Below are 11,553 nucleotides of genomic sequence, written 5' to 3' on the forward strand. Positions count from 1 at the left end.
CAAAACTTCGTGCAAGGTGCATTTCTTTGCGCAGCGTTTTAGTCAGTAGTTTTTTACTGTTCATCGAGTGTGGACTAATAATTGATTAGTTTTGCTAAGTGTGCCACTTGTCAATTTATCATATGTAGCCTGATATCGCTCTTATTGATATTGATATAAGTGTAATAAAGTCCGAATAAACATGTAGAAAATAAAAGTTTTGAATTCTATCAGTGAGTTATACTGATAAATGAGTAATGAAATAAGAGTAAGAGAAATAATAACTTGACAAAGTACTAACATCGTAAAGGATGTTAAAGAAAATATGTAAATCTCCGTGAAAAGAAAAATAAAGTAAAACAATTAAATATTTTCTACTACCTCTAGACACACACAGTCTCTCTCTCTCTCTCTCTCTGTCTCTATTTTATTTTTCTTAACTACTCAATAACTGGATAGTTAGACTGTCTGCTGGTCCAGCATCCTGTGAAAGAACCTGAAGCTGCAGTCTCCAACCTGTTGTTTTAAATTGAAAGCATGGTTAAATTACAATCATCTTTTAATTTAAAATAGTAAATATTTAACTCTAAATTTAATTAATTAATAAAAGTTAATTTTAGTTATTTTAGAGTCATATTTAGTTTCTCACTTTAATCGTTTTTGGTGATGTTGATAAACAAATTTTTTTGCTTTACGAATAGTAGACGTCATCTTAAAAGTAGACAGCGTCTGAATTTTTATTCCTTCCTTAGATATTTTGTCAGGTTCGTTAATAAATGCGACGTTAGCGTGAATGACAATGATGATCTATTTATATTCATTTCATATGAGAAATTGATTTTTTTTACGAAAGTATACGAAAAATCATTATTTGCTATTGTTACTTACGATATGCACGGCATATCATACTGACCCTCCTTGACAACAGCGAGGCGATCTCAGCAAGAGACCATCAACAGGAGGGGGACGAGGTTATATAAGGCCCAGCGAGCCTCTAATCGCGGCACTCGGGCAGCAGTCGGGCAACTAACGAGTCGGGCAGTTTAAGGGGGTCAGGCGAAATAAGGAGATCGGCCAGACCAAGCACACGCGCTACTTTGCCTTTAATTTCGGTATCTTGAATAAATCTCTTGATATAATCAGTGTTTATCATTTCCGCGACGCACCTCCTCACCAATATTATTTCCACGTAAAAGTTTTGGTGCTAAGTGTGGGGTTTGGTGAGAATCGAAATTTTTTATTTTCCGCGTTTAAAAAAAAATTCCGCCGAGAAGCACACATAGTGCAGTGCCGCAAGAATACGACGATTTGAAATCAAGAAGCCGAGGGTCCAACCAGAAGCGACAGGACTGATTTACAAGCAGGGGTGGAAGCAGCTCGAAAGCCAGTAGGTCTAGGGTACTAATTGCTGATAATCACGGGATCAAGCAGACAAAAGGCGAGGGAAATGGTCTTCAAAACCTTATTTCTGTTGGTGTGCATAACGACGTGCACGTAAGTACATTTGTAGTAAATTTTTCTTTCCCTTACTCCCAAGGCACTTATTAGGAAAAGATAGGGTTGGGGAAAATTTTTAATTTAAATATATATTTATTGTTTCGCCAGCTACCCTTTTTTTTTTGGTTTTTTTCTCGAGACTCGGAACACCCTGCATATCGTACGTTACACTATTAATGCTACTTGAGATTTAAAAAATTCATTTTAGTTGTTAAATATATATTGTTGTTGAAATAAACACTTGTAATATATCACTGTCTATAAAATTTTGTGTATCTTTGTTAGTTAGTATCGACATCTTTTCCCCTGCACATGGCATTGTTTCAAATTGCTGCACAATGCGAATATGGGGTGTTACATGTCATTCATTATTTCTTCTTTGAATGGTGTTTATCGTTTCTTTAAAAATAGTAATAAGGAAACATACAATAAACAAACAAATAGTTAGAGACTTAGCCATGCTCTGATACCATTGTTGTTGAATAATTAATCGTAATTATTGAACTTTATCATTCGGTAAAAATTTGATGTTGGTGGATTTGGATCTCACACTCCCAGACTGGCCGCGGGACTAGCAGACTGTCTAACCATTTACCAGTTTATACGAAAGAAAAGAAAGAAGATGTTATGTTTGTGAAATGTTTATATAATAATACCTTTACCTTTATTTTCTTCTTTTTGGTCTCTGTCTTTTATATCACCAAACAACTCATAACTCCAGGCAATATGTGACTTCGACTTATGACGTGCAATCAAATTATAATTTCAGCACTTTAACTCTGAACAACCCTTCGGTATTACTCTTTTTTTAGTATCATTAATTTATTCAATGAGGTACTCTATACAATTTTGTTGTCATTATATTTTCATTTTAACGTTACAATTGTAATTTTAACAGGTTTCTTAAAATCCGAATAGCGTATCTGTGAATTGAATTAATGAATTAAGAACCACACTCGATGAGCAGTGAAAAGCGACTAAGACGCCGGGCGAAGACATGCACCTTACAAGGAGCTTTAGTTAAAACTTCTTTGTCTTACATGCTATGGAGTCGGTACTTACTGACTTCATGTGTTTAGACTTAGCGGCTCGCTTCAGTTGTCACTTGATACTACCAAGAGCTACGAAGTACACAGTCAGCTTTGTTAGGTGACGATTTACATGAAGTATGACTTTTTTATGAGTCTTGAAATTTTCTCAAGAAGGGAATAAATTTAATATGAAATAGAATGAATTAAAAAATTTTAATTATTTTATTTACTTATACAAGTCATCACTTAACAATGAGTCTCGATTAACATTTAAGAGACTGGCAAGTAAAGATTTATCTCTTTGGGGTATCGGTGATTGTTGATTTCTTTCTTCACGAAATGTTTTAAAATTTTCAGTATCATTTGAGTCTAAAGTGGCTGTGTGTCCATCAAAAGTAGGTGAACTTCGTTTTTCTTAAACTTACAGCATAAGTTACCATTGTGGTATTGATGGTCTACTAAGATCTTTCTGCTTTTTTTCTCTTGTAAGTTTTAATTATTCATATCACTGGATCTATAATTACGTGCTAGAAGTGCTTATGTAGGTCGGGGAACTTTGAAGATAGGTTTTAAAGGTAGCATGCGAGATTGTATTGGCTGAAATGCACTAGATTGTTTTTGGAGTGGAGGCTATTATGAGAGAGACTACAATTACGATTACTGCTGGATGTTAAAATTTTTGTACGTTTGATACGCCCCCAGTATAATCTGTATAATCCTTCAAAATAGAATATAAATTTAAACGTCTGGATTTACACTTATAGGTGTAATTATTCATGGGGCTTAGCTCTCCGTCGATCAAATCAACTCATAGGATCTTTCATCCACTCAATACATGTTGAGGGTCCGTTTTTGTCCGTATGTAGTGATGTCGGAAATGTTGGACTGCAGCCATTACTACTAAATGCTGTTTTTCAGTAGTATAGTAATTTTTTTTGCATTTTTTGAGAGTACGAGACATGTAGACTACAGGGTTATCTTCTCCTGGCTCTCCTTGACTTCAAATAGCACCAATAGCTTAACTAGACGCGTAAGTCGACAAAATAAATGATTTGTTAAGGTCGATATATGCAAGTACCAAAGCTTTGCACAGTACTAATTTTAATTTTTCAAAACTTTTTTTTTGAGTTTTCGTTAAATCGAATTTTTCACTTTTTAGAACGAAGTTTTTTATGTCGCGTTACTCGGGGGGCTGGAATTTTAAAACCAACAGATTTTTTTTTTTTTGAAACGAAAGTCGTTCACCCAGAGTCTCTTCCTCTCAAGTTTCCCCCCGTACCCCGTCCCCCTCACCAACTGTTCTCCATACACTTCCCCTCTCCTGACTATGTATGTATATCTGCCAACCCTGCCGTATTACTCTTCTTCTACACACCTTTACCCACCATTCCCCCTCACACTAACCAATTAATTTTTTAACAAATTTTAATTTTATTCTCCCACAATAATTTTTCTTTGACTTTGAATTTTTTTCTTTTACAATTCTAAAAAAAAAAAAAAAAAAAAAAAAAAAAAAACACTTTCCACTAAAGAGATTTGAACCCTCGACCTCCTGCATGTGAGTCCAGTACCTTACCCACTCTGCTACGAGCGCTGCCGACTATAGGGACTTGGTTTCTTGTACTTATGGTGTGGTTCGTAACTATAACATTCCATTTTTAAATGTATTCACTGATAATACATTCAATTATGTATTTGTTTTATAAATTGTGTATTTGTTTTCAATACATCTAAAACAAAAATTTTTACTAAACCTGAGGTTTTTTTTGGCATAACAGTAATGCTACTGATTACTGTTATAAATAAATTATTTTATAAATAAATAAATTATTAAAATAAAGGAAATACAAAAGAATGGAAAAAAAAGTAATGAAATTACATATGAAAAAAAAGGAATGATGTATGAAAAAAAAAAAAAGGGAATGAAAAAAAAAAGATTAAATATGAAAATAAGAAAGAAATTAAATAAAGAAAATACAAAAAAATGAAAAAAAATGTAATTAAATGATGTATGAAAAAAAATAAAACAAGAAATGAAAAAAAATAAAACAAGAAATAAAGAAAAATAAAACAAGAAATAAAGAAAAAAAAAAAAAAAAAAAATTAAAAAAAAAAAAAAACCAGGGGGGATAAATGGGTCATGGGACCCACGGTAAGAACGAAGTTCTTTAAACATGAGATGAGTATAGACACAATTTCTTAGGTAACAAGGGGGTCGCCAGACCCACAGGAAGAACAAAGTTCTGTAAACGTTAGTACTGCATTTATGTTGTTTACTAAAACAAACACTTGAAAAACGAATAAAAAAAAAAAAAAAAAAAAAAAAAAATATTTTACTACTCACGATGGTTGAACTTCGTGAGTACTGTATTTATGCACGACGTTCTCACGAAGTTCAACCATCGTGAGTAGTAAAATATTTTTTTTTTTTTTATTCGTTTTTCAAGTGTTTGTTTTAGTAAACAACATGAATGCAGTACTAACGTTTACAGAACTTTGTTCTTCCTGTGGGTCTGGCGACCCCCTTGTTACCTAAGAAATTGTGTCTATACTCATCTCATGTTTAAAGAACTTCGTTCTTACCGTGGGTCCCATGACCCATTTATCCCCCCTGGTTTTTTTTCATTTTTTTTTTATTTTTTAATAGTTGGGTGAAAGGTTCTGTAATTTCAACATGATCATTAATAAATCGTCTATAATACCCAGTGAGTTCTAAGAATGCTTAAATTTTTGTACAATTTGTTGAAGTTGAAAAATTCTCAACTACTCGTGGTTCTTGGGTTCAAATTTTACTCTATAACCGCCTATTTTGTATCCTAAATATATGACTTCCAGAGGGAGAAATTCGCATTCATCTAACTGTAGTTTCAATGCAGCATATATTAGTCTATCCAATAATTTTTTTAAATTTTCATCTCATGTTCTTTCAAAGTTTTCTCACACATTATAATACCAAGTAAAAACATTAAAAATGTGACTAATAATCTCAATAATACTAAATCCATGAGTCTTTAAAATGTAAAAATGCGGAGCAAATCTGAATAATGTCAATTTTTACTGGTTCTTCTCTTGAATTGACAGCCATGGTAAAACAGCGAACCAGATTATATGTTACCACTGTTTTTCCTGCGAACAATCTAGAAGTGGTTTTTATCGAGCGTAGGTATGATTAACCGTGAATTCTAGTTTGTACCATAGAAATTTTTATTGAGACTAGATTTCTGGCTCGAATTTTATGGACATGTTTCTGTTCTAAGATTACTCCTGTAGGATTTAAATGTTGCGAAGTTGACGGAGATATCGAGTTTTCCTAATTCATTCCTATATTATCTATAATTTGGTAAAAATTTGCTTGTTTAATTGAAATTTAATTTGATTCTCAGTATTCGATCTTTGATACTCGATATTCACCGTTTTATCAATTAACTCAAGTCTAAGATTTTCGTTGTTTGTCATTGCAATCCTTTCTTATGAATGGGCTATAATTTATAGTTCTTTTCTTTAAGGTTCAAGATTTTTACGTCATTACAAAGCCTGGCTCGTTATTTAGCTAGAAATGAATTTTCTTATATTCCTGTCACACTAAATGGTATTTATTGTTAATGTTAGTCCAATAAAAAAAGTTTTTGTATCTATATTTGTAATGGTGTCCCAGAGTAAAAGAAGATATTTTTACATCATTAACGTCAGATCCAATGTCTATGATGACTATGTCCTCATTTTCATTCAGCTGTAAGATTTCTAGCCTAACTGTCAGCACATTGCCAATGTTTCTTGCAATTGACTAGGGTGACTATAGAACTTTTTTTGCTCCTTACAAAATAAAAGATGAAACCAAATAGTCAGTAAAAAAAAAAAAAATACGAGTCTTCTGAATAAAGCGTGATTATTTTTTTATGAGTACTTTAATTCCACAACGTATAGTCGTTGTTAAGAAAAAATGTATTCAAAAAACCTTTTTTATTAAAACTGTACATATTTAAGTTTTAGGAATATTGTACAAAAGTAGGATTACTTACCTAATTTAGCTTTAATATCAGATTTTTCAAAAGACTTTCGACTTGAACGTCGACTACGTTTGATATCATTTTTTTTCTCATCACGTGGAAAATCCTAAAACATAATTTAAGTATTAATTTAAGTATACTTTACTCTTTATAAATAATATTATTCGTTTATCAAAGATGTACCTAATTCCTAACTTAGATTTTAAGTAAACACTCTTCATAACTAATCCTTTATGATTATGACACTTGTGACATTTGCAGTTACAAGTATTTATGAGTAACATGTTGTACTAGATTATACGTGTAACTATAACGAGGTTTTTGCATGTTTCATCTCTCCTTAAACCATCCTACTTTTTACTTTTTGAAGTGAAACTTCTTTAGGCGCGCCTTATATGGGGAGTTAACATGTGAAACGAGCGAGCGAACGCTGCCGTGCACATAAGTATCGATATATATTATCTCTACGTATGCCAGCCAGCACTGATTGCAGCGCAGTCATATCTCGAAAAGGAAGCTAGATAGACCCAAAATAACCATTTTTACGCGTTTGCTACAGGTTTACTACATGACCAACCCGCACAAATGGTGAGGGGTTGGACTATGCACGAACATTACCTCAAATTTTTCGGTTTTTGACTGTATCTTGAAAATAACAAAAAAAAAAATTTTTTTTATTTACTCTGATATGTTTGGAAAATCAATACGGACGTTGATCAAATTTCCGAAAAATTTTTGTTACAACATAACCTCTTAAAATTAGGAAAACAGTCGTATCTTGAAAAGGAAGCCAGATAAGCTAAAAATAATGCCACGTATAGAAAATAAGCATTGGGGTATAAAAATTAAGTTACACTTATTGATAAAAACAATCGTAAAAGTTCTAAAAATAATAAAAGTCATACTTCAAAGACAAAGCTACATCCTTCATATCCTACCTATGAATTGATTTTCTGTTCTCTACCATGTATTATAAAAAAAAGTCACGTGACCAAAACCTATATCCTTGTTATTAGTTTTAAGATTAGTAGAAATTAGTTAAGTACGGGTGAATTTTGATAGTAAATTATTAATATCCATGGAAAACAAATTGAATGAAAAATTTTATCTGTACAATAGAAAATGTCCATTGTTTTCCTTAATCTCAATAAGATAGAGTGGATTATTCTACTTTAAAAAAATTTTTATTTGTCGGATACAAAGATTCCAACAAGAATTTATTGTACTATGATGTCATATCAAATGCATGAATAATAATTTCAAAAAAAAGTAATTTTTATCTCGCGCAAAAGGACAAAAGAACTTTCTTTCAGCTCAGTATAGTAAACTTTTTTTTTCATTCTACATTACGCGACCAACAATTCGTACATGTATTACATATATCAGAGCAAACATGGAAGTACTGTGAATGCGCGAATCACGTAAGTGTATATTGAAGTATATATATATATATATATATATATATATTCTATGCATGCGCGTACTCGAATACGTATTAAAATTTTGACTATTTTAGTATCGGATTCTTAAAGATCCTTTGAAATTAGGTGAACTCTAATTTTTTCAGTTTTTATTATACGAGTTTAATAACATTTGAGTTCAAAGTTTCACTCCCGCCAAGGGTCCCGAGACCAACGTCTGGTTTTTATTGCCCTTTCTTCTTCTATGAACTAGACTTACGTGTGGGCCACGAGTGGCAATTTCGTCTAAAAAGACTCAGTTATTTATCCTACTGGGGAATATTTACAGAGAATAATGGATGTCTAGAGCACACCCTACTATTGTGACATTTAACAAAAAAAACTCCATTACTTAAATAATTAAACTTGCCGTACAAATCTTCTTAAAAGCGATAGTAACTTAATTAAAGGTTTAAACTGAAATATAAGAGGCGTAAGCTTAAATAGAGGCTAACAATGTTGCAAAAAAAGTAAAGCATGAAAAAAGAAACTTAATTGAACACAAATAAATATTTAATTCAAAATTTTTTTGTTTACTATGGCATTTTGTCATATACATCATTATCTCTTTCTCTCTATCTATATCTTCCTATATTATATAGTTATCTCGGTGGGGCATTTCACACAACCTCCCCACAGACCTTCACAGTAGATGGTTCTGGAGGATCCGAAAAAATCTTCAAACATAAGACACTTATTTATCACTTTTTTTTTATAAAGGTAAAAATATTTTATCAATGGCTTGGACAGGGATTGCACCTGTATTACTACCAAAAGGTATAACCAGTTATAGAACTTTCCGTTTACCTCCTGAAAATGAAAAAAAAAAAAAATTAAGGGAAGTTGATTTAATTATATGGGACAAGGCTTCTATGATTCCGAAAAAAGCTCTAGAAATCGTTGATAGTACGTTGAGAGACTTGTGTAATACAAAACTTTACTTTGGTAATAAATTCATAGTATTAGGAGGAGATTTTCGACACATCCTTCCAGTTATAAAAAACGGTAATAGAACTATGATAATAGAAGAAATTATTGAATTATTATTTTTATGGGACTGCTACAAAATTGTAAGACTACAAAATAATATTCGTTCTAGTCATAAAGAATTTTTAAAATTTTTGTTTAGAATTGGAGAAAGGGAAATAAAAACATTAAATATTACTAGATTCTGGATAACAGATAATGTCTGTACCAAAATGTTTGGTAATTACAGCAACTGTTTTGGTAATAACGTAGTACTAACTTCACATGTTGAATATACATTTTCTTAAACAATAAGATTCCAAGTAAACTAAATGGAGAAACTTAAACTTATTACAGCGTCGATACTGCAACCTATAAAGGTAATGATAAATCAGATGATAATATTTATATAAATTTTCCCATTGAAATGTCTAACAAATTTACATTATAATTATATTTATAAGAGTACTCTACAAACTGCAAATTTTAGCCTACGATCACGTACAGCGGAAGTAGCCAGAGTCATAGCAGAAAAAGAAAGAAGTTTTCACACCTCCATTTTAATAAAAATACATGATCACGCTCTGACTTTCGTAACCAAGCGGAAAAGTAGGATTCAGTAGTGTTGAGGTCTAATCCACAATGAGGAAGAATCAAAACATTAATCACCAGAGGTCAGCATGTGTTTGTGAAGTACTATATTATACCGCTGGTATATTTATATTTCATACGACGCCAAAAAAAGACTTGAAATTGAATTGAATTATAGCATACTGAATAAAAGATTATACCCTTGTTTGTAGGGTTAGTAATCGATGTCACAATTAAATCTGACGAGGTTTCTTCGTATGCCAATGACGATAGCATATACGTGCCCAGTAACACAGCAATGCAGAGCCGTCATACCCACCGTTCGTCAGAATGGTTGTAAAATATGGAAAAAATTGCCTTACTTTTCATTTTATTCCTACCAAGTCAATAAGTTTTAGTCTTCCTCAGCCACTGTCCACTACTTTTCAGCTCCACGATATAATTCATTCAATAGTAAAGTATTTAACCAATCTAAGAGTTGGGGGTTGGCGAGCGAAGTCCGCGGGGGGCAAAGCCACAGTAATATATAAATATATATATATATATATATATATATATGTCAGTCGGGCTCCACCCTCCTGCGCGCTCCGCGCGCCGACCCTCCCTTTTATTGTGTTATATGTGTAATTTTTTTAGAATAAGGTTTGTATTAATATTTTTTAAAGCCTTAAAAAATGACAAAATGAATTGTTAGTATAAAAATAATATGTTGAAGTATATTTTACAGAATTTGGAAGACTATGGCATTTTTTGAAAATACTCGGGAGTAAATTTTCTACGCTGGGAAATGATTACTGGTCTGTTATAATGAAATATGAAGAGCAAGCTGCCAATTTCAAATAAAAGTGGTAAGGTTTATATAGACAAAGAGATGCACCCTTGACTTTTTGTTGGTAAGCTTTATCATTTCTTTTAGTGGCTCCCTTTTTTAAATGAGCTGTCTATCCTGTATGTGTCGATAGATATTTCTAAGCTTTTATAACTATATATGCCCCCTGCACACTCTGCGCACCAACTCCCGTTATTGCAAATTAGACTTACGAAGTATGGAAATAAACCCGAATTACATTATTTGTTACTTAAATTTATACATGTGATAAATGTATATTGATCATAATTGATTACGTGAATTTTTTACAATCACTTTTTATTTTCCCTGACTAATGCCTAATTTTTATATATTTAAAACGACAACGTATTGAAAGATTTCAAATATCGTAAAAAATTGCAAAATTACGATATTGTTAGAATCACAAATTGATTTTGTTTTAACAGTATCGTTAGTTTACTTTTTTTTTTTTTTTAATTTTTCATAACCAAAATTTTGGCATATTGGGAAATTTTTACAACCAAAATTTTAGCCCATTGGTATTTTTTTTCTTCGTTTACTTTTACTTCGTAAATTCGTTTTAAAAAGTTAAAAAATGTCTAAACGAAAATTTGACAGCGAATTAGACTTTCAAATTGCAACGAAAAAAAAAGTTCTTCCTTTTACATCTACAGAAAACTTGAAGTCTAAATTTAAAGTTGTGAATAGATCTGTGTAAGAAAATTATTGTTAAATAATTAAAATTATTGGAAAACATTGTCTAGATGTAGAAACCCACAAAAAAATTTTATCCAAATTGAATCAGACAACAAATTTAAAATTAAAAATATCGTTTGGAAAAAAATTTTAGATTAACAAAAAAACTATTCTATAGTTCATTTCTATTTTTATAATTTCTTGCAAATTTTCTCTTTCATCAAAAAAGCAAATTTCAGTACCGTCTAGCACTCAGATTTATGTAATCATAAACAATCCTTTTTTTGTAATATGTTTTGAGATACACCATCATGGATGCAAAATTTTATCAGTGTGACAAATGTAACTTAAAATTTTCAAATCAAAAGTGTCTATCATCGCACGAAAAAATTCACAAAAAAAATTTTTTGTATGTGATCTGTGAAGCATTATTATATTAGACAAGAAAAACTATTTGCGTTACACAAAGGAATGCCAAATATTGAAAAAAATTTTAA

The 11,553-nt window shown here is 31.4% G+C and overlaps 1 protein-coding gene across 1 annotated transcript in view; it reads right to left on the reverse strand.

The window, feature by feature from the left end:
• Positions 1–11,553, reverse strand: part of REPTOR-BP (REPTOR-binding partner) — a 248,075-nt gene that overhangs the window by 143,242 nt on the left and 93,280 nt on the right. The window contains exon 2 of the mRNA XM_089598322.1: positions 6,527–6,620. Within this exon, the coding sequence (XP_089454448.1) occupies positions 6,527–6,620 (94 nt within the window). The remainder of the gene's footprint in view (positions 1–6,526; positions 6,621–11,553) is intronic.

This window comes from Copidosoma floridanum, unplaced genomic scaffold (genome assembly GCF_036245765.1).
Source record: "Copidosoma floridanum isolate Cflo_tuat_1 unplaced genomic scaffold, Cflo_Japanese_pri ptg000006l, whole genome shotgun sequence".
In the NCBI taxonomy this organism is placed as follows: domain Eukaryota; kingdom Metazoa; phylum Arthropoda; class Insecta; order Hymenoptera; family Encyrtidae; genus Copidosoma; species Copidosoma floridanum.